The 23,256-nt window shown below is 37.1% G+C and overlaps 1 protein-coding gene and 1 long non-coding RNA gene across 4 annotated transcripts; one reads left to right on the top strand and one right to left on the bottom strand.

The window, feature by feature from the left end:
- Positions 1-310: 310 nt before the first annotated feature.
- On the top strand, positions 311-23,050 carry LOC110808698 (portal protein). 2 transcript variants are annotated; one of them, XM_088215770.1, is made up of 21 exons: positions 311-1,060; positions 1,872-2,095; positions 2,209-2,292; positions 2,675-2,809; positions 2,907-3,028; positions 3,275-3,448; positions 3,765-3,870; positions 4,124-4,229; positions 4,344-4,454; positions 4,876-5,039; positions 5,171-5,288; positions 19,489-19,713; positions 20,058-20,248; positions 20,440-20,607; positions 20,697-20,802; positions 20,974-21,111; positions 21,301-21,459; positions 21,613-21,819; positions 22,098-22,292; positions 22,378-22,449; positions 22,658-23,050. In XM_088215770.1, the coding sequence occupies exons 1-21, from the start codon at positions 515-517 to the stop codon at positions 22,814-22,816; spliced, it is 3,510 nt and encodes a 1,169-aa protein (XP_088071896.1). In that variant the 5' UTR covers positions 311-514; the 3' UTR covers positions 22,817-23,050. The 2 variants fall into 2 exon arrangements, with proteins under 2 accessions (XP_088071896.1, XP_088071897.1); XM_088215771.1 differs by having other exon boundaries at positions 920-1,060; positions 1,906-2,095.
- Positions 13,024-15,190, bottom strand: LOC110808699 (uncharacterized). Of its 2 annotated transcripts, none has more exons than XR_015817771.1 (2): positions 14,126-15,190; positions 13,024-13,750 (listed from the first exon to the last, which is right to left on the bottom strand). It is a non-coding gene; the product is annotated as an uncharacterized LOC110808699 (long non-coding RNA). The 2 variants fall into 2 exon arrangements; XR_002538674.2 differs by having other exon boundaries at positions 13,024-13,743.
- Positions 23,051-23,256: the final 206 nt, after the last annotated feature.

Genomic DNA, 23,256 nt, shown 5'->3' with positions numbered 1-23,256 from the left:
TTAATATATAAAAATTACTCATAACATATAATTAGATTTAATATTATTTATATATTAATTAGACAAACTTACTTTCTATTCTCACATATTAAGTAAAAAAAAAATGACAAAAATATCTAAATTAATTGCACATTAAATTGATTTAGAATTTTATAATATTTATATTGTATTTAATTCTTATTTCATAGAATTTAAATATACATAAGAAATAAACTTGTTTTCCGCACGTGGTCGTATAGATGTATAGTGGCGGTGTGTTTGGACAACCGGCTCCAGCTGTTTTATTTATTTATTTATGTATGTCAAACTAGCCGTTACCAATTCGAAACATCCGCTCCGCTCCCTTCTCATCTCTCTCTGTTTCCACTTCCCCTCCTCTTCTCTTCTCTCTCAGTTTCCACTTCCCGTCCTTCTCTTTCGCTTCTCTCCCTGATCTTTGTCTCTTTAGCTAATTCAAGTTCTTGATTTCTTTTCTGTGCTTGCGTAATTTGTAAAAATAGTGTAGAGTGTAAAGATGTTCACGGAGGGTTTAGATGAAAATGCAATCAACTGGATCAAGAAGGGGATGGAAACGGATCAAGAACCCTGCATCAGATCTCCCTTTAAAAAGAATCTACCTCTTGATACATTTCCGAAATCTCCTCTTTCCTACAATACTCCCACTGCTTTCATGTCTCCTCATGGGATGCCACCATTGAGATTCCACTCTGCCTTGTTAACTCCTCACAGCCTTGCAGCTTCTTGCCTCGATGACGAAGAACAAGAGAGTGTCAATTCGGTTTCTGATGATGCTGGTGGGAGTTTCTCTGTGGATGAAGAAGAGGAGGAGGAGGTTTTGGGACCTAGACAGGCTTATGATGAAGAGGAGGTTCTTGGTAACAAGTATAGCTCAAAGTTAAATAGAGGGTTCTTGAAGGAAAAGAATTTGAGGATTGAGATCCCTGGAAGTAACAGAAGATTAACAGATGGCGAGTTGGGGATGAGGAAATTTGCCATCAAGAATTCATTCCCAGGTGGTAGCGCTCGGCTTGGAGAAGGAGTTCAATTACCCAGTGCCCAGGTAAGAATTTTGGTATCTTTCTACACTTTATAAGGTAACAGATACATGGTTTTATTTTGTGGATGTTAAAATTTGACTCATGAACTACTGCTGTTGGTGATCAATAGTGTAAAGTAACAGAGTTTCCATATATATAATACGTTTATTATCATTTGGTGTCCAATTTATTATTTAGTCTGTAACACGTTCCTTCCCTGGCAAAGAAGATCTTGAACACCCTGACCTTATAGTATGAATAGTAAAGATGGACATTTCCCTTATCTTAACATTGTTATCTAATCAATTCTTGAAGAAAGATTTGTGCTAAAAGTGTTGGTTTCTATGACAAGTTGACATTGGTGGTAATTTTATTGGGATCTTGAATTCTTGGCTTACTTAAAAGTAGAAGTCATTTCCTGATCTCATAAGATCAAGGAATTTATTATAGTCTGAATATAATAGAAAATATTTAGATTTGGGATCTAAAAGTGTTGATGTCCAATTTATTATTTAGTCTGTAACACATTCCTTCCCTGACAAATAAGATCTTGAACACCCTGATCTTATAGTATGAATTGTAAAGATGGGCATTTCCCTTATTTTAATCTTGTTATCCAATCAATCCTTGAAAAGGATTGTGCTAAAAGTGTTGGTTTTTATGACAAGTTGACATTGGTGGTAATTTTATAGGGATCTTGAATTCTTGGCTTACCTAAAAGTGGAAGATCTTGGTGTCGAATTGAAATTGATGTTCCTTATAGAACTATATCAATCTTTTAAAAGCTTTATTTTTAAGATAATTCATTGTGCTGGAAATTGGTGAATTGTACAGGTTAATCCTGTTGACTCTAAAAGCATTCATGCAGAGGTAGAACATATGGGTACACCAAGCGCACCACCTATAATTGAGACTGAAAGAGAAGTGAAGAGCTTTGCAGAAGTTGAGCAACATGAAGTAGGAATTTCCAAGGAGAGGGAATCAGATTTTGATGGTAGGAAAGAATCTTCAGCAGATGATAGCAAGATGCAAGCTTTAAAAGACACTGGTAGCGAGAGGTGACTGTTAGCTATTTTTTCTTCCGTGTTCGGTACAGTGCACAGTTAGCACCTTTTTTTTTTAATTGCCATTAATACCAGGCATTTAAGTTTATTGAATTGGCCTTTTGCAGTACAAAAAATACCACAATTGGAGGAGAAGTGCAAATCCCTTATTGGCAAAGCAGCCTGGATCATTCACCTTGCTACAATACAAGGTGTATTATGCATCTGAAATTCAATTTGCACTGGTTGACTGACTTTATATTCTGATTTTATTTTACTAGCGTATGATACGGTTGCCACAAGTGAAATTTTGATGTCTACCAGTGCTCATTGCTTCTCAGTGCTAATTTAATCGGCTTAAACTGGTAGACCCTGAATGTACTTTTACTTCTCAGTACTAATTTAACTGGCTTTAACTGTTAGACGCTAAATGTACTTTTGCTTCTCAGTACTAATTTAACCGGCTTTAACTGGTAGACGCTAAATGTATTTTTATGAAGAAAATTTCTTGATATGCTTCTTCTGTCAACATTAGCATTCCAGAGTTTCACGTATCTTTTTCATTAATATTGCCTTCCAATTTTGCTATGACAGTGGTCAGTATGCCTGGCAAACTCTTATAACTTATGATGCATGCATTCGGCTTTGTCTGTTTGCGTGGGCGAGAGGCTGCACTGAGGCACCTGAGTTTCTGCGTGATGAATGCCTTCTTCTGCGAAGTGCCTTTGGGTTGGTTGTCTGATGCTTACCTAGTTATGAAATTCATTGAACTTGTATGGCTAGTTTAAGTCTAAACGGTGGTCTCTCATATTCTATGGTTATATAGACTACACAAATTTTTGTTGCAACCTCGAGGCGTGCAAATGACAGAATTGAGGACTGGTAAGCATTCAGAACAAATGTGCGCAGTGAAAGCAAAGAAGGTAGTTGGAAAAATAAGAGTGGAAGGTAAGACATTCTTGTGCGATAGTGGTTATCTCACATATCAATCATTTATACAGTTATGGACATCTGTTGTAATTATTTCTCTTTATAATTAAGTTTCCTGCTTGAAAATTGGTTTTGATATATACGTTTGCATGTACTTAGATTTAGTATACATGTATTTAGATTTGGTTCAGAAGTTAATAAGGAGAAGGGATTAAAATGTCATATAGTTCACTCACGATTTCAATTACTATTGGATTATTTCAGTGAGGAAACTTCGAATAATACCCAAGCGGAAACTTAGGAGCACTCATTCATTACGAGGTGCAATGGACATACAAGAGTGGGCAGAATATGTTCGACATGTTTCTTCACTAGTGAAAACTGGGATGAATTCCCTTAAACTAGCCTCCTCGTCTGTGACGACAGTAGATTCAGAAGGTTTGTCTTATTATCTACAAATAGGTTTAAAAGTTCAACCACAATATTGCCCTGCTTTTGTTTTGGAGATGGTAATAAAAAGCTATGATCATTAAAATTGTATAACAACTTAGCAATAGTCCATCTGTGTAGCTTTCTTACTAAAATCTTCAACTCCATATGATATGAAAGATTATGATGACAATCTTGTATATCCCTGAAAGCATGCATGGGTTGATCATTCCCAGTTTATTACTTGCATGGACTGCATACTTCTTTTGGGATTTTGTTGGTACTGACTTTTATGGCTAACAAAATAATCTTTTCATTTTTGCAGAGAAAATGTCATGCTTATTCCAACTGAAAAGTGCTATAGAAGATGCGCAAGTTGAACAGGGTTCTGCAGTTTGCTTGCTTCCTGGAACTGGCGATTACCACGTCTTGTAAGTTACATTTCTGTAGTATGGTGGTATTATAATGAGAACCATTGGCGAAGCTTAGTTAGTTAGGCTGATAGATAAAACCTGAGAGATATTATCCTATTAAATGTGAAGTTTGTTTATGTATGCAATCAAGGATCAAATATAATATCTTGTCTTGAAGTCTGTGGTTTCAGCATTTTAGACTGGAAGTAACAATTAGCTACGGTGCAAACCACCACTGCAGAAGATCTTACTCAGACACATTCTATTTTAGTTTTCCAGAAACTGAAAGGGATGCGTTGCTGGTGGAGGTCCAGGATAAGAAGAAATCAATTCAAGGTCGAGCATCCATTCCAGTTTTATCTTTGACTGATAATCCAGTATGTACTACTCTTCTATCTTCTAGAATCAGATTGAAATCTTTCTCTCTCTTTTATGGACTTACCATCTTTCTACATTAACTCATAATCAGATGCTGTTTCCCTGATATGCAGAATGAAAGAATACGTTGGTGGCCTATACATCACGATGATCAAGAATGTGTTGGAAAGATCCAGCTCTTTATTGGTAGTACAATAACATCTGAGGAGGCTAATCATATAAAGGTTTCCTTTCTTTCCATCTAAAAAAAGCATATAAAAAATTTATATCCTGTTATATTCTGATTTTTCTTTTATTTCTAATAGGATAAGGTAGTTAGGCACGGGTGATGTGGGTCCTTCAGTAGTCCTTGTTAAATTTGTGTATAAATCATACATTGTCCAGTAAAGTTAGGCCAGAAGCTGTTTTGCTTGTCAGGGTACATATCTGATGTGTGGATTATGGCTGAAGCTCTTTTGCTTGTTAGGATCATATGTGATGTGTGGATGGAGTATATATACATATATGTTAAGGGTTTAATTTTTGTACTTCTGCTTATTACAGAGTGGACTTCTTGTGGAAACTCTTGGCATATGATTTACTTTTGGCTGGAGCATACCTACATACATGTTAAGGCTTTAATTTTTGTACCTCTGCTTATTACAGAGTGGACCTATTGTGGAAACTCTAGCATATGATTTGCTTTTGGAGGCTGCTATGCATGCACTAAATTTTCATTCCCGGAACTTGAGGTTGCATGGACCTTGGAAATGGTTGTTGACTGAATTTGCAGACTACTATGGAGTTTCTGATTCATACACGAAGTTAAGGTACTTTCAGATGTTCTTTTCCTTGTTATAGGTCCTTATATGCAAATCTTTTCAATTTATTAGGCTGCTAGAACTTATTAAGCTGTCCTTTGTGGATTTCTTCTGATGTATTTACTTTTCTCTCCTTGCAGGTACCTCTCACATGTTATGCAGGTGGCTACTCCAACAAAGAACTGCCTAGAGCTTGTGAATGAGTTACTTGTACCCATTTTAAAGGCAAAGAGTGAGAGAAATTTGACAAGGCAGGAGGTATGCCTCTCCAGATTTCAATGTCTTATCATGAAGTTTGAAATACCATAGCTGTTGAGTAATTATTTGTCTCCTTGGCTTTGGTAATATTTGGTTTCATTGCTTGGGAAAGAGAAATAAGCGTGACGTTGTTTTCCTGATTTGATGATAACGTTTCACGGAAGCTTTAATGAAGCTGCTTTCTTACAATTATTTTCACGTGCCTTGAGGTTTGACATCTATATTAGAGATATATCATATCCGGGTGTTGTTATGATGAAAAGACACATCCTGCTGGTCATATTTTTTTAACATGGTTAGTAGCTACGAAGGAACTAACAAAGTTACGAAGTAAAAGGTTATATCCTTTGAGAGATACACGTTGCTAGCTGGATAAAGATTAACAATACAAGAAATTTACGAGTGATTGTGCTAGAGCAGCATATTGTCAGGTACCTTTGATATGTACCTGGTGCATGTTATAGTGTAAACTGATGAGAGAAAAGATTATAAAAGAAATGAAAAGACTGCAGGAGAGAAGGGAAGAGAAAAGTTGAGAAGACCCAAGAAAGATTTGAATTAGAAGGATCTTTTCTTTGTATCAAGACTTACCATGGTGATGAAACATTCTACAGAATATATATAACCTACAAAAATTAGAAAAATCACAAAAATCCCTGAATGGGTTGGGTCCTTATCTCATGATTTGGGGAGCTGCTCAATAAAATTCATTGAGATGCGGGGTTAGGTTGGATTTGAGAGAGTGGTTATAGAAATCCGAGAGTGGAACACTTTCTATTTTACACCTCTGGCATGTCTCACATTTTTGCACTCATTCCACTACATTTTCTTTCATAGCAGACTTACCATGGTGATGAAACATTCTACAGAATATATATAGCCTACAAAAATTAGAAAAATCACAAAAATTCCTGAATGGGTTGTCTCATGATTTGGGGAGCTGCTCAATAAAATTCATTGAGATGCGGGGTTAGGTTGGATTTGAGAGAGTGGTTATAGAAATCTGAGAGTGGAAACACTTTCTGTTTTACACCTCTGGCATGTCTCACATTTTTGCTCTCATTCCACTACATTTTCTTTCATAGCAGACTTACCATGGTGATGAAACATTCTACAGAATATATATAGCCTACAAAAATTAGAAAAATCACAAACATCCCTGAATGGGTTGGGTCCTTATCTCATGATTTGGGGAGCTGCTCAATAAAATTCATTGAGATGCGAGGTTAGGTTGGATTTGAGAGAGTGGTTATAGAAATCCGAGAGTGCAACACTTTCTGTTTTACACCTCTGGCATGTCTCACATTTTTGCACTCATTCCACTACATTTTCTTTCATAGCAGACTTACCATAGTGACGAAACATTCTACAGAATATATATAGCCTACAAAAATTAGAAAAATCACAAAAATCCCTGAATGGGTTGGGTCTTTATCTCATGATTTGGGGAGCTGCTCAATAAAATTCATTGAGATGCGGGGTTAGGTTGGATTTGAGAGAGTGGTTATAGAAATCCGAGAGTGGAAACACTTTCTGTTTTACACCTCTGGCATGTCTCACATTTTTGCACTCATTCCACTACATTTTCTTTCATAGCAGACTTACCATGGTGATGAAACATTCTACAGAATATATATAGCCTACAAAAATTAGAAAAATCACAAAAATCCCTGAACGGGTTGGGTCCTTATCTCATGATTTGGGGAGCTGCTCAATAAAATTCATTGAGATGCGGGGTTAGGTTGGATTTGAGAGATTGGTTATAGAAATCCGAGAGTGGAACACTTTCTGTTTTACACCTCTGGCATGTCTCACATTTTGGCACTCATTCCACTATATTTTCTTTCATAGCAGACTTACCATGGTGATGAAACATTCTACAGAATATATATAACCTACAAAAATTAGAAAAATCACAAAAATCCCTGAATGGGTTGGGTCCTTATCTCATGATTTGGGGAGCTGCTCAATAAAATTCATTGAGATGCGGGGTTAGGTTGGATTTGAGAGAGTGGTTATAGAAATCCGAGAGTGGAACACTTTCTGTTTTACACCTCTGGCATGTCTCACATTTTTGCACTCATTCCACTACATTTTCTTTCATAGCAGGCTAGAAAATTGTTATTTGAGGAGTTCGTAAGCGTTTTGATTCTCGAATGATCTCATAACTCTATGTCATGGCACCTTTGGATTAGTTTCTCCTAATTCTCCCGATGTTTTAATGACCAACCTAATCCTTGTATCTCAATATTCTTGCTTTGAGTTGATAGCATGTTAGGCCATCCTTCTTAATTAGAGATTCTTTCTTTAGTTCTTCAGTAAGAGGATCTCCATGGTAGCTTGTCATGATTTTTGCGAGCCCAGAGGGTGAATTAGTAGTAACTGCCGATAGCTTTACCACCTCGTCTTTTTTCATCTGATTCTCATATTTCCTTCTGGAGAGGACATCAGTCATCTTGTTCAGTCTCAGAAATTTTACAATTCTCTTTTGTTGCAGCATAGAAGTTACCGTTTGCACTACTAGCTGTTTAACACTTTTTTTATATGTTTTTATGATAAAGAGAGCTTCTTCCAAGTAATGCCTCCATTTACTAACTGCATAAAGGATAACAAATAGCTCTTTTACGTAAATCGATAGCGTTGATTCTTTTCATAGAAGCCCTTGCTAATATAAGCAATAGATTTTTTTTTTTGCATAAGAATAAGCTTTCCTACTTCACAAACATCAGCTTCCAGAGTGAATTATTTAAAAAAAAATCTGGCAACCTCAATACTGGTGCTTCAGTTGTTACCTCTTTTAATAGCTCAAATGCCCTTTTTGCTTCATTTATCCATTTAAATCTATCATTTTTCAACATATTTGTCAAAAGTTTGTTGATAGTGTCATAATTGCAGATAAACTTTTAATAATACTCTGTGAGTCTAAAAAACTATGTAGACCTTTGATAGAGATTAGAAGAGACTAGGCTAGCATAACTTTATCTTTTTAGGGTCTCCTTTAACCCCTTATGTAAGATAAACTTCCAACCCCCTTGATATAGGTTGGAAAGGACCAAGCTAGCATAACTTCTATCTTTTGAGAGTCTACTTTAACCCTTTGTTTAGAGATATTATGTAATGATGCAGATTTTTTTCAGATGGATTTCTCGTGTTTTGTAGGGCTAGTTAAACTGTAACGGCCCCGGAAATTTAAAATGGAATGTATATTAAAAATATCAATGCGGAAGCGAAGTCAAAATTCGATTAACATCCCTTACCACTAAAACCAAAAACGTGCTCAAAATATAAGATTCGAAAGTAAACTATGAATATGACTTTGGAGTCTTTAGGCGTCCCCTTCGTCGTCTTCTTGCAGAACGGGCTCGGGAACAATGTCTTCCTGATCTGAAATGATTAAATAAGGAATGAGCTACACTAACCCAGTAAGGACATCACGATATCTCACTGTCACGGAGATAAAGGTGGGTAGAAAACACAAAAAGACCAATGGAGCATAATTTACAATAAACTCATTTATCAGTAATAAAACCCTTTACCATTCACTTACCTCGGTGAAATTCATAAAACAATATACGAAAGCAATAACATTATCATAATCGTGAAATCATATAAACTGTGTAACATAATACTCATCACGCCCTTGCAATTCAATCATTTCACAATTACTTTTCCTCATTCACCAGTCTACTAGTATCCATGGGGATCCATAGGGGTCCCGCTACCCGTTACCCTTAATACTTGTAATCAGATTTTCAGGGCCGTCCCCATACCCCGTCCGGTATGAGCGCCAAAACTGTAAACCTCAATACCCCGTCCGGTATGAGGGTGAAACGGGCCGTCCCCATACCCCGTCCGGTATGAGAGACCACAATCCCGGTAGGGTCCCCTACGGACCCGGTCCGTCCACCATCTCCCAGGATATCTAGTCAGGCTGACCCCATTACACAATTATCAATTTATACAATCTTCCTTTCTTCTTTACCTCAATCAGCATCATCAATTCGCATTCAGATAAGCAAAATAGTAATTCATGCCAAACAGACAACATACAGTATCGGTATTTCAGTCATTCAACCAATAATCAATAAAACAGTAAAATATGCACACGAAACCATAAAATGAAAACATCAAACCTCATACTGCATTTAATACTGAAAATTAGATCAAACAATAACAGACCAACATTGTATCAGACTCGGGCTCCATTGGCAATCTCAATCAATTATACATCTATAAAGTCTCAAAATACTGTTTAATTATTTATTTAGCTTTAATACCGTGATAGAAAATAGGGTGAGGGATCCTTACTCGTTTCGGGGTCCGAACACTACTTCACAGTGCGCCTACAGGCTGTCCCTAATTTTTCCTAAATTTTTCTCGGGGAACTGAAACGCACTACTGGTACCTGCACGTGTTCCAAAAAAAATCTCAAATTAGGCCCAGGGCCCCCTTTCGGCCCAAATCGCAACTCCGGCACGGCGGCTCCGCCGTGCTCCGGCGACGGCGCCGCCGCAAGCGGCGGCGGTTTGCCTCGGGTTGGCCGTTTTCGGCCGAATTCGGCCACACTCGCATTGGTTCCTGTGATAAAACAACCCTACGGCCCTCGGGGGGCCGAAAATTTACGGAAAACCGAAGCTTACCGGCGGCGGTGCTCTCGGGTGCGGCGGCTCTCCGGTGAAGTTCGTGTTTTGGTGATTCGGCTCCGATCAACCTGTAGAGAAAAGAATGGTGATCACGGTGATATAAAAATTGCATTAAACGGAGGCCGGGAAGGGCCTCATCGGAGGCAAAAATCGAGAAGGGGCGCGGCGGCACCGCTGGCTTTCGGCCGTGTTTTCCGGCCGTTTGGCCGGGATTTTGGCTACAATTTGGCCACTGGAAAAATCAGCGTGGAAAAACGAGTCGGGGGTATGAAATTTACCTCGATCGGCGGTCGGAAATCCCTCCGGTGCGGCGGCGAGTGGCGGCGGCCGGCTTCTGGTTCGTCTTCTCCGGCTAGCGGCAGGCAGCTAGGGTTTGTGGTCTGGTGTGGGGGTTCTATTTATAACCCTTTGCCCTTTTGATCTCAGCCGTCCATTTTATTTTAATCTGGACCGTCCGTTTTTGATTAAATCTGGGCCGTCCGATCGCACGCTTGATCTGGGCCATCCGATCGCGCCTACGTGGATTGCCAACGTGGCCCGTTTCGGAACGACGTGGTCTTGCCTCGTGGCAGGTCCCGGTTGGCCGGGACTGCTGACCGGGCCTGCCGACGTGGCTTTTTTTTTTTTTTTTTCTTTTTCGGCCCCTTTTCCGGGCGCTACAACTCTCCCCCCTTAAAGAAATTTGGTCCCCCAATTTGCCTCATTACTCTTGATCAAACAGATGGGGATATTGGGCCCTAAATTCTGATTCCAGTTCCCAAGTCGCCTCCCTGGGCGTGTGGTTCTGCCATATGACTTTTACAAATGATATTTCCCGGTTGCGGAGTATTCTGCTTTCTCGGTCCGTGATACTGACCGGTATTTCTTCATAAGTCAAGTCCTCTCGGAGTGGAAGCGGTTCATGAGCCAAGACATGAGAAGGGTCCGGATTGTACTTACGTAGCATAGATACATGGAACACATTATGAACCCGGGAGAGCTCAGGAGGCAGTGCAAGTCTGTAGGCAGTGGTACCAATCTTGTCTAAGATCTCAAAGGGTCCAATATATCTGGGGTTTAATTTTCCCCTCCTGCCGAACCTACTAATTCCCTTGAAGGGGGTGACTTTAAGAAACACCCGGTCGCCTTTCTCAAATGCCAGGTCTCTCCTCCGGGTATCAGCATAACTCTTCTGCCTACTCTGAGCTGTCTGGATGTTCTTCTTGATCTTAACTATCTTGGACGTGGTTTCTTCTACCAAATCCGGGCCGAACAATCTTCTATCGCTCACTTCTTCCCAACAGATCGGTGACCTGCACGGGCGCCCGTATAGCGCCTCATATGGGGCCATGCCGATGCTTGCTTGGTAACTGTTGTTGTAAGCAAACTCTATCAGGGGTAGGTGGTCGTCCCAATGGCCCCCGGAAGGACAGTAAACCAGAATATTATCAGAAAAGACAAGTACAAACTCCCTCAAATAAGCTTCAAATATGTGATTCATAAAAGGATTGAAAGGTGGTCGGTGCATTGGTTAAGGCAAAGAGCATAACTCTGAACTCATAGTGCCCATTATGGGTCCAGAAGACTGTTTTCTATAGACTTCTTCCTCTTTCATTTTTATTTGGAGATATCCAGACCTCGAGTCTATTTTTTAAAATACTGCCACCTCATGTAATTCATCTAAGAGATTATCAATAATAGGGATTGGAAATTTATCCTTGACTGTAATCTTATTGAGCTCTCTATAATCCACGTAAATCTCCAAGTTCCATACTTTTTTTACCAGACTGGAGATGCAAATGGAAAATGGTCTGGTTGGATGATTGAAGGATTCAACATTTTTCTTAGTAGTTGTTCATTCTCCTTCTTATGGAAATATAGATATCTATGGGGGTCTTAGATTAATTGGAGAACTGCCATTTGCAAGAGGTATGGCATAATATAAGCCCCTGGAATGTGGGAGCCCTTTTGATTCTTCAAAAATATCCTAGGAGGCTTACAGCACTTGTTCTATGTTATTATCACTCTCATGGGTACTTGACTTGCAGGTGGGTCTAATTCTATGGAACCAGGACAGTATATAGTCCCTGTATTCTGTTTACCCCCACCAATTATCATTTTCTTGAGTTTTTCTCTCAACAATTTAATCAGTTTATCAGTTACCTTCGCTCCATATAATGTTATCAACTTCCCTTCCATTTTGAAACTCACTTTTAACTCAGCAATCAAAAACTATGCGGTGGTTGTACATTTGCATCAAATTCACCTCCAATATCATGTCATGTCCTCTTAACTAAATAATTCTGAAATTCTAACAGAAGACGACTCTGCATTCTCCATTGAACTTCCGAACATTCCCCTCCATTAATCGCTTTTTGACCATTAGCCACTACCATAGTGAGGAGTCTATCATATATCACGTTATTTTTCATTCCTTCACCCACAGAAAAATCTATAAATGAATGAGAACTTCCACTTTTTAGGAGGATTGCTTTTTTATTGAGTAGGTCTCGGATTCTCACTGTTCCACTTGAGGAATACTCTTAATGGCTTGTAATGAGAGAGGTACAGTGTCTTCCAAAGTTTCTTACTGTTCTTCCTCCTCACGTTTTTCCTCAGCCATAACTGTTTTCAGCTTACATTGATGGCCAGGAAAATGCCTCTCACCACAATGATAACAAGAACTGTTATGTTTCCCTCCTTGTGGTATTAGGTTGCCCTTTTTTGCACTTTTTAGTGAGAGATTATTTTTGGATGTCTGTCATTATGGCTTCCATTGCTTATTTTTTCCACTAGGCTATCTCAAAGGCGTGGTTTAAGGTTCGAGGTTTGTGCATCCTCATCACAGGTTGATATTCAGGGCTTTCAGTGAGTAAGAGGGATCTCTTTTTTTCAAACTTTTTTTGATAGTTAATCCCTTTTTTTTCTTGATAGTTGATTCATGGTTTCCATTGCATGTTCTTGCCATAATGCTATCTCAAAGGCACGATTTAAGGTTTGTGGTTTGTGCATCCTCACCACAGGTCTAAATTCTTCTTTCAACCCACTAAGAAAACTAAATATATAGTATTTTTCTAATAATTCAGGGTTTGCAGTGAGTAAGAGGGATCTCATTTCTTTGAACTTTTCTTGATAGTTGATCACTTTATCTTCTCAAATTAATTAAATTCTTCAAGTACATAAATTCCTGCTAACCCTCCGTACCTCGAATATAATTCCTCTCTATATATATATATATATCTCATTCTAATATTTTTAGGGAATTCGTCAAACCATAGAATCATATTTCAGCCTTATCTCCTAAGTACCGGGTCGTTGTTTCCACCTTGTTTTCTTCAGGTATGTTATACACAATAAAGTATTTCAAGCATCCCCTTATTCATGTTCTAAGGTTTTGACCACTGAAGGTGGGAATGTCCATCTTTGGTGTAGGGTTCCCCGACTGGTTGTCCGCGGCTTTTGCATGTAATTACCCCCAACATCTCGTTGCTTTGGGATGGAGAGTATACTCCGAACATGAGTCTATACAAAAGGAGAATGACATATGTGGTGATGATTCTCCCACCCTCGCTCCCCCTTGCAATATCTCCGCAAGCTGTTCGAACCTCTAGTAGGGTAATGCTTTGGTTTGATGTTCTGCGTCATACATCTCATTCATGAAGTTAGAGAGATTCCGGTCAACTTCTCTCACGTTATCCTCTAGGGTCTGCCATTTTTGTGGTTCGTTAACTACTATCTCTTCTTTGCTTTCTGCCATCACCATAAAACTTGCAAGTGGCTCGTCAGAATCGTCTGGCTCTTGTACCAAGTTGTCAGGTACCTTTGACATGTACCTGATGACTATTATTGTGTTAATAGATTAAAAAAAAAATGTTAGAGAAATGAGAAGACTGCAAGAGAGAAAATAGGAGAAAAAGTAAGAAGACAAGAGAAAGATTTGGATAAGAAGGATTTTTCTTTGTAATTAAGACTTACCATAGTGACAAAATGTTCTACACAATATATATAGCCTAAAAAATTAGAAACATTGGAAAAATCCCTGCAAAAAATTCTCAATAGAATATGGTTACAATAGAGAAGACGGTCATCAAAAGTCTTAGCCGGCTAACAGCACAAATGACCTAACTCTTTCGAAATCCTTCTGTTAACTCTAATTTCTCTCTAATCCTTCACATTACTCTTCATCTTTATTCCCATTGAAGCCATGTTGCCCACCTTTTTATGTTTAGCTCAATTCATGCCACGTGCCCCTTTCCTTCCAGATGTTTGCCACGTTTTTTGCTAGTTGTTTTCCTCTTGTAAACGAGCAGCAGGGGATTTCAGTTCTTTGTCTTCCAACCTATTTTCTTTGTCAATTGAAACATATTGTTAAAAGATTACATAATATTTTTTTGTATAATAGTGTAATCATTGCTAAGCGACTTTTTATATATATTAACATAATTATAAACAGTAAATTAATAGATAATTTATGTTAGTTTTTTTATATTGATCACTTTGTATGTATATATATCTCAAAAACAAAATAATCAGAAAGAATTTCTGTACTTTTCTATTTAATTACATGGTATCAAGATAGGATTTGAGAAAGAACCAGACTAGATTAGATCAGAAGGGAGAGAAGAATCAGATCAGATCTGATCTGTGTCCCGACCACCAACTGAAGGAGAAACCAGAGGCGGCGGCGCGGCGGCTCTCCACCAGCCAAACAATCCGGCAGATCTATCCGATGTTCCAGAGTAGTCGCGACAGATCTGTGGATGGCGACCAGATTGCGTGTGGCATTGAACCAGAATAAGACGAATCGTGCATCACGGCAGGTCCTCCCCGTTCGTGTGCTGATTGAGGCGGAAGAAGATTTGTGTTAGGTCGGGTCTGTACGGCGAGGGAGAGAACAGCGCACGGCCAAAAAAGAAGACCCGCGCCAGCCAGATCACAAGGAGGAGAAGACCTGCAGTGGCCAGATCATGCAATTTCATAGATCCGTTGCGTGTTTCGGCGCGATTTTACGATATTCGTGCCTGATCTAAGCGCTCGCACGGTCCTGTAGTGATTACTGATAAGTTCGCGGCAGCCAGTGGTGGTTCCGGCATAGCACGTGCGGCAGCGCATAGTCATTCCGGTGGAAGCGTGTGGAAGCTCGTGGAGGCATTCCGGTGGTTACGCGTAGTGGTTTTTGTGTAATGGGTCTCCCTACGAGTGGTTGTCTATTTTTAACAGTGATAATTCTCTCTATTTATTTTTCGTCTACATCGGGTGTTTCTAGTTGCTGGGTGTGGTTTTTTGTCCAACAATTTAATTCTTAATTAAAATGGGTAGAAATGTTTATCACTACTGCCATGAGTAAAGGTGTACGAAGTGGTACCACAAGAAATTGAATAATCAAAATCAAAGAATATAAACTATTAATATTGTTGATGTTACTTCTATTTTATCTTCTGCGAGAACTGTTATAATTTTAGCTGACGAATATGTTAAATTCTCTCAGTATTAAAAATTTTTGAAAAAATTCTCTACTATTGTTGAATTAGGTAAAAGATATTTTATCTCTTATTCAAACAAATAAGTGATTGATTCTGATATTACATATCACATGATAGGTAATTTTAAAATATCTTTTCTAACTTTCGATTACACATAGCACTTCTTTTTGTAATTATTGTTGATGGGTCTGGTCCACCTATAACATTATAGATTATGGGATTATAAAACCAACTTCATCTATTATCCTGTCATCTGAATTAAATGTAGCTAAACTTGCTTTTAAATTTGATTTATGTAAGTAAACTTAATAAAAATCTTAATTATTGTATCACATTCTTCCCTGATCGTTGTCTCCTTCAGAATCTTATGACGAAATAGATTATTAGTAAAGAACATGTATCAGATGGTCTCTACATTCTTGATACTTGCGTGCCTTAATCGGTTGTCTGCACTAGTGTCGTCTGTATATTTAAAACATATTGCCGATTGGGATACCATTCTTTTCATGTGTTATAGATGTTATGTCCTCAATTTCACGATGTATTTTCATTAGATTGTGAGTTATCTCGGTTTGTAAAATATCATCATATTTTGTCAAATCCAATAATTAATAAATGAGTTAAGTCTGCTTTTGACTTAGTTCACTTTGATATTTGGGGTCCTTGTCCTGTTTCGTGTAAAACAAAATTTAAATATTTTATTATTTTTGTAAACGATTTTTCTCGAATGATTTACATATATTTTATGAAAATTATTCTGATCTTTTTTGTTCCAAACAGACGTGCCTAATCATTTTTGGGTTAATGTTGTTTCCATGGCCTATTTCTTAATTAATCGCCTGTCATCTACGGTACTTGATGCAGACAATCCATACAATTTTTTTAAAAAAACAAATCATTGTTTCTTGTATAGTCTCAGGTATTTGATAGTACCTGCTATGTTCGATATGTGCGGTTTAATGTTACCAAATTGGACACCAAAATCTTTAAATATGTTTTTTTGGGATATTCTCACATTCGAAAAAGATATTGGTGCTACTTTACAAATTTCAATAAATATTTAATATCAACTGATGTGATCTTTTTAAAGAATACGACATTCTTCTTCTCATCTTCTAATTCTACAATTCAGGGGAAGGATGATGAGTGACTCATCTATAGGTTCATACCAAGTGTTTCTACTTAGCAATTAGATAATGTTATTTCTCTTGATGATGTGCCTATAGATCTAGTTGAGCAAACTAATGATGGTATTGGTGTGTCTCCGAATTAAGTACAACCGTCAGTTGTTCATGTGTATTTCAGAAGACAACAGACTAATAATACATGTTATGCACCAAGTTCTTCATCATCTTATCCTACTCCACATGACCTTAACCTTCTCATTAGTTTTCATAAAGGTAAATGTCAGTACACCCTTCCTAACTTTACTTATCATATTGTTAATTTTATTTCATATGATCACAAGTCTCCTCCGCCTAACTCTAAATCACCTTGATTGGAATAATATAATGTTTAAGGAGTTAAATGCTCTCGATGAAAATGACACTTGGGATTTGGTGGGTTTACCTAAAGAAAAAAAGGTTATAGGGTGCAAATAGATCTTTTCAGTCAAAATGAATTTAGATGGTTTTACTGTAAGAGTTAAAGCTTGACTTGCAACAAAAAGATATACTCAAACTTATGGAGTGGATTATTTTGATACTTTATCTCCAGTGGCCAAACTTATATCTATCTACTTACATCTAGCTATTATACTAATTGGATATTAAGAATACATTCTTTCATAGCGATCTCATAGAAGAATTGTATATTAAGCAACCATCAGGATTTGTTGTTTAGAGGAGGTACGGGAAAGTCTATGAGTTGAAGAAATCTTTGTATGATTTGAAGTAAAGTTCTCGTGCGTGGTTTGACAAATTTAGTGAAGTACTTTTGGAATTTGAGCTAAAGAAGAGCAAATATGATTCCTAGGTCTTCTATAGACAATTAATAGCCGATATTATATTTATTATTACTTATGTTGATGATATTGCCATTATAGTAGATAATTGTGCAGAAATATCTCCTCTTAAGTCATTTTCGCATATCAACTCTCACACCAAAGACTTGGTTCAGTTGAAATATTTCTTAAGAATAGAAGTAACAATAAATAAGAAAGAGATTTTTTTGTCTCAGAGAAAGTATGTACTTGATGTACTTGCAGAAACCGGGAAGTTAGGAGGTAAGTCATGCAACACACCAATTGTGCCAAATATACATTCTATAAAAGATGACGATGATCCCCTTGATGATTCGGAAATGTACAAACAATTAGTTGGGAATTAAACTATCTCATAGTAACTCGTCTAGATATTACATATGTCGTTAGTATTATTAAGTAATTTATGTCTACACCTATAGTCAAATATTGGGAGGCTCTGTAACAGATCTTGTGCTACTTAAAAAGAGTTCCGGAACTTGACATATTGTTTAGCAATCATGAACACTTTTACATAAAATGTTTTACAAATACTGATTAGGTTGGATCTAAAATTGATAGAAGGTCCACTATAGGTTATTGCAGTTTTTTTTTGTGGGAACTTAGTATCACGAAGAAGTAAGAAAGAAGCAAGTTATTGTGTCTCGGTCCAAGGCAGAGTCCGAATATAGAGTTATAACCCAATCCATAGACGAAATCTTATGAATACATTACCTTTTAGCTGAAGTTGGTTTGGAGTCTATATCATCTACAAAACTCTAGTGTGAAAATCATACCATCCTTCATATTGTCTCGAATTTAGTATATCATGAAAGAACTAAATATATTAAAATTGATTGTCACTTTATCCGTGAGAAGATTCAAAAAAACTTGATTTTTGCCGGTTATGTGAAGACATGAGAATAATTAGGTGATATATTCACAAAAGATTTAAATAGAACTCGAATTGAATATTTTCATAATAACTTGCGCATGATTAATATGTATACTTCAGTTTGAGGAGAAGTGTTATAAGATTATGAATTATTTTTTTGTGTAATAGCGTAACTATTGCTAGTCGACTTTCTATATATATTATCGCAATTATAGGCAGTAAATTAATAGATTAATTTATGTTAGTTTCCTTACATATATCCCTCTGTATGTATGTATATCTCAAACCTATCGAAATAAAACAATTAGAAAGAATTTCTGTTTAATTCATATACTTTTCTTTACTTCGAGTGCACAGACTTTAGGAATACTTCTTCAGAAATTGCCCTTAAATAAATTGACAAATAAAATAAATCTTTGTTTAGATTATATACTTAGCAAATCTAACATAGTATATGTTTTGGTTAAATGAGGTTTCTATGAATAAAAGCTGTCAATATTTTCCGTTTGATGCTATTAACAGTGCCATTTAATTAACAGAACCAAAAGAACTAGACATCAGAACAGATATTTGCTGGGTTAAGGGAACGCTTGTGATGCAAGGGTGAACGTTAGTGGATAAAGTACCACTATTCTTCATATTGAGCCTGGGATTGTTATTTCAGGAAGGAGTGATGTAGTAGGCCAACTGTTTAGATGCATTGGAACTCACACAGTAGATTATTGGTTTTTTTTTTACATTTTACACTCGTTAATTGTTTCATCTTGGATGCTACTTGTTTCCTCTTTTATGCATTGGATCTTACGTAATAGATAATGGGAGCATCTCTCTTCGGCTTTTTCTAGTGTATTTATTACTTGAAAGGAAAAGATACGGAAACTAAAAAGTACGGAAACTAAAAGTTATCTATATTTCAAGATTATAGCAACAAAAGTTGGAGGAAATAGTTTTTTGAAACAATTTTTACATTTCAGTTTATAGTGCTCCAGTTATAGTCTCACTTTACAGAGGCATTTTATAGATTTTATTTTTCACGAAAGTATGACATATACTTTTCACCTCTCTAGCTGTTTGTCCCATCTATACTTTTAGTTTCTTTTTCTTGTAACAATTAATTGCATTCTATGGTTCTATCCAATATTGGAGTTATTCTTTTCCAGATTTGGTGTAAAATCTAACATTCATTAACATCACCCACTAAGAAAGCAGCTTATTATTAAGATGATCTTTATTGTTGCAGAAAAGCATCTTACTAGACTGCGAAACACAAATAGAGAGCCTCTTGGCAAATGTTTTTGAGAACTACAAATCATTGGATGAAAATTCTCCTACAGGACTAGCAGACATATTTGGCCCAATGCAAGAGTCTGCAGCACCAGCTCTCTCGCCTGCTGTGCAAGTGTATGCCCTCCTCCATGATATTCTGTCTCAGGATGCACAGATAATGCTGAGAAATTATCTGCAGGTAAGTTAAAACTTTCACTTATATTTGCTTGTCAACCTATTTACCCAATATCTAGCCTTTGTTCTTTTCATCTGTAACTTACAGACCAGAAAACTTGCTAGTAAGTATTGTCACTACTTATTTCTTTTCTCCCTCCCTTCCTTCCTGCTTGCTTTCCATAGAAAACCTCTTTTTTGGTAAATAGATAACTTCCCTTTTGATTAGTTTTGTATACGATGGTTTTGCAAGAAACTAGCCAAAGCTAATGAATTGATATGAGTAGACGGGCTATATCTTTTGCAAATGTCTATGATGCATTTAAGGACAGCAGAGTTATAAATTGGTCAAATGTGAACATTTTGTAGACAGCAGCAAAAAAGAGGTGGCGGAAGCATATTGTGGAGACTGATGAGTTTATATCCAGCAACTCTGAAGATGTCCTGATGGATTCCATTACCATTTCAACAGCTTATTTAAAGATGAAGAATCTTTGTATAAGCATAAGCAAGGAAATAGAGGCTGATATAAAGATCAACAATGAGCATGTACTTCCCAGGTAAAGCTTGTGCTCATTATCCACTTGCTTCCACAAATGCCTCATAATCATTGAACCACAGAGAGCCTAGTGTTTCCTCTTATCATATTTGGTGCAAATTTGAGTAATTAATAAGAATAAGATTCCTTGCATTTGAGATATATCTTTTATCGTAGACGTACGTATTCTGACATTTGTTCTTCATCTTCCAGTTCAATTGACCTGTCAAGCATTGCAGCTGATGTGTACAGCACTGAGTTGTGTAAAAGGCTTAGAGCTTTCCTTGCTGCATGGCCTCCATCTCGACCACAGCCTCATGTCAATGAACTTTTAATAGAAATTGCTGATTTTGAAAGACATCTTGAATCTTGGAGAATCAGGTTCGTGTTAATAATATGATATGAACAAAATTGATGATTTATATTGCCAACATTGAATTTTCTGACTGGTGAATACTTTTTTCCTTCAGTCCAGTGCAAGGAGGTGTAGACTCAAGGTGTTTGTTCCATAATTATATAATGGTGTGGGTCCAGGATATGGAACTAAAATTACTTGATCTCTGCAAAGCAGAAAAGGTATCATCTCAAGGTTTTTATGCATGGTTGTGCAATGTGTAATCCCTTCAGTATATGAATTAGGAAAGGGGGGTTGCGATTAAGCATGCCCCACTGAAATGATCAGATGAAACTGCCTAACTTCTATGCTCAAATAAAATTCGAGCTTCTTACTTACGATATTTCTTGCAGGTTCCTTGGTCTGGAGTAATGACAAATCATTCCACCTCACCATTTGCAGAGGAAATGTATGAGAAAATCAAAGACTCTTTTGTTGAATATGAAGTGGTGATAAGCCGATGGCCCCAATATTCATTGATCTTAGAAACTGTAAGTTCTAATATCCCGTCCAGTGCTTGGCAGAAGTAGCATCTGTAGTGGTTCTTTTCTCCCTCAACTGATGCAAATGTGTGTATTTATGCAACCATTTTTTTTTATGCATATAGGTATTTCTGTAGACATAATTGAATCCTTAATAAGATTTCTTGCACCTGAGATTCCTTTGTTTATCGTATGAAGGCTGTTGCCAATGTGGAAAGAGCAATCGTTAAAGCCCTGGAGAAGCAATACAATGACATTCTGACTCCTTTGAAAGATAGCATTCCAAAGAGGCTAAACATGCACGTCCAAAAGCTAACTAGAAGGCAATCAACAGCTCTCTATCTGGTTCCAAATCAAGTAAGTGCAGCATAGGTTATCATATAATTCTTGATGGTTTTGGCCTCTCAAGTGTAGAGCCACTAGGGAATTTGATCAGATATCATATGAAAAAAGTTTGTGCAGGTTACAGTTAATATATGTTTTTCTTACTGATACATTTCTTTCTACCAGTTGGGGATTTTTCTGAACACCATCAAGAGAATTCTTGATGTCCTGCATTGTAGAATAGAGGACATCTTGAAGTCTTGGGGCTCCTACCTGCCTCAACTAGGAGATAAGAAATCAATCTTGGGAGAGCAGATGAATGCCATAACAGTTATGCTCAGAACAAAATACAAGAACTATATGCAGGCAATGGTAGAGAAACTCGTCAGCAATGTATGTTCCATAACAGATTCATTTTTTCTGTATTTTCACCAGCATGAAGTTTAATATATTATTAAAAGAATGAAAGATTACCTGATAATGTCAAGGTAACCCTGCAGTATTGATTTATTGAATTCTATGCGACATAGATTTAATATATTATTCTTGTGTGTGCACAAAATTCCTCAGAAATGTAGTTCATAAATTCTGCATGACGAAGTATCTTGACAAAGCAATTTCAATCAGCAAAATAATGGACATGAAATGTACTCTGGCAAATATTGTTTCAGATGCAAGCAAACAGGAGCACACGGCTGAAGAGGATACTCGAGGAGATAAATGAAGAAGATGGAGAGTCGGAGGTCCGTGAAAGAATGCAGATGCTGAGTTCGCAACTTATTGATTCTATATCTAATCTGCATGAAGTCTTTACAAGTCGGATTTTCATTGCCACCTGCCGTGGATTCTGGGATAGAATGGGACAGGTGGATACAAATAGCGTATGCAAAAGGTATCTTAGTAGCAGCATTTCATAACTTCTGACTGTGTTCCATTTTGTTGTTATATTAGGTTGTTCTGAAATTTCTGGAAGGCAGGAAGGAGAACAGAATATGGTATAATGGATCTTATTATGCTCTTGGGGTAAGCAGCTCTGCCTCTGATCTTTTGAAATTCATTTATGCCAGCAACTTCTTGTTCTTAAGAGAGGATGTCAGGCCTCTGGTTTATGATAATACTGATTTAGAGCGGATTCATCTTAAATGAAGTTTTAAACAATGGATAGATCTGGAATCCATGGTTTTCTTGTATCAAAATTATATTTCTGAAGTGCTTCTTACTTTCTTTGTAGATATTGGATGACACATTTGCTTCCCAAATGCAAAGACTGCAAGGAAACTCACTACAAGAAAAAGATCTTGAGCCTCCTCGTTCAGTAGTTGAAGCTCGATCCATTCTTTGTAGAGACACAGCAAATATATCAGATACATCACCATACTTCTATGTTTAATATTGAAATATCCAATGAGGTGATCTTGGAGGCTACCTATTTGTAAATCACTGATATGATCATAATTCTTCTTTTGGTTTGCATATGTTACCTGTATGATAACAAACATCTGTGGCAAGAAAATTCATTGTATTCTTTTGTAAATCTTCTTTAAAATAATGCATATATAAAATCGTCTGTTTACAACAATTTTCAATACTGAGTCAATTCAAGCACAAGCTTCATACTTCTGAATTTTGTATATTCCTGTTAACTCCTTGATTTATTGTTTTCCGGCTATCTTCAGTCTGAGCAACGGCACAGAAATACATCTGATTCCTTTTGCAATTTTCTCCAACAGAACCATTGATATAGTAGACCGCCAAGAAGGACATCTAACTCCTTGATTATATTTAGTCAATTATGATGTCTCATACTCCATGATTGTATTGTTCTTTGCT

This window comes from Carica papaya, chromosome 3, assembly GCF_054855325.1.
Source record: "Carica papaya isolate Zhongbai chromosome 3, ASM5485532v1, whole genome shotgun sequence".
Taxonomy (NCBI): domain Eukaryota; kingdom Viridiplantae; phylum Streptophyta; class Magnoliopsida; order Brassicales; family Caricaceae; genus Carica; species Carica papaya.
Note: the sequence above shows the minus strand (reverse complement) of the source record. Positions and strands in the feature narration are given on the sequence as shown.

Excerpts from the sequence above, each read along its gene's own strand:
- LOC110808698 (XM_088215770.1), top strand. The coding sequence starts at position 515 with ATGTTCACGGAGGGTTTAGATGAAAATGCAATCAACTGGATCAAGAAG. Across the intron at positions 3,029-3,274 it reads TGGAAAAATAAGAGTGGAAG|TGAGGAAACTTCGAATAATA; the intron begins GTAAGACATTCT and ends GGATTATTTCAG. Across the intron at positions 4,230-4,343 it reads TATCTTTGACTGATAATCCA|AATGAAAGAATACGTTGGTG; the intron begins GTATGTACTACT and ends CCTGATATGCAG.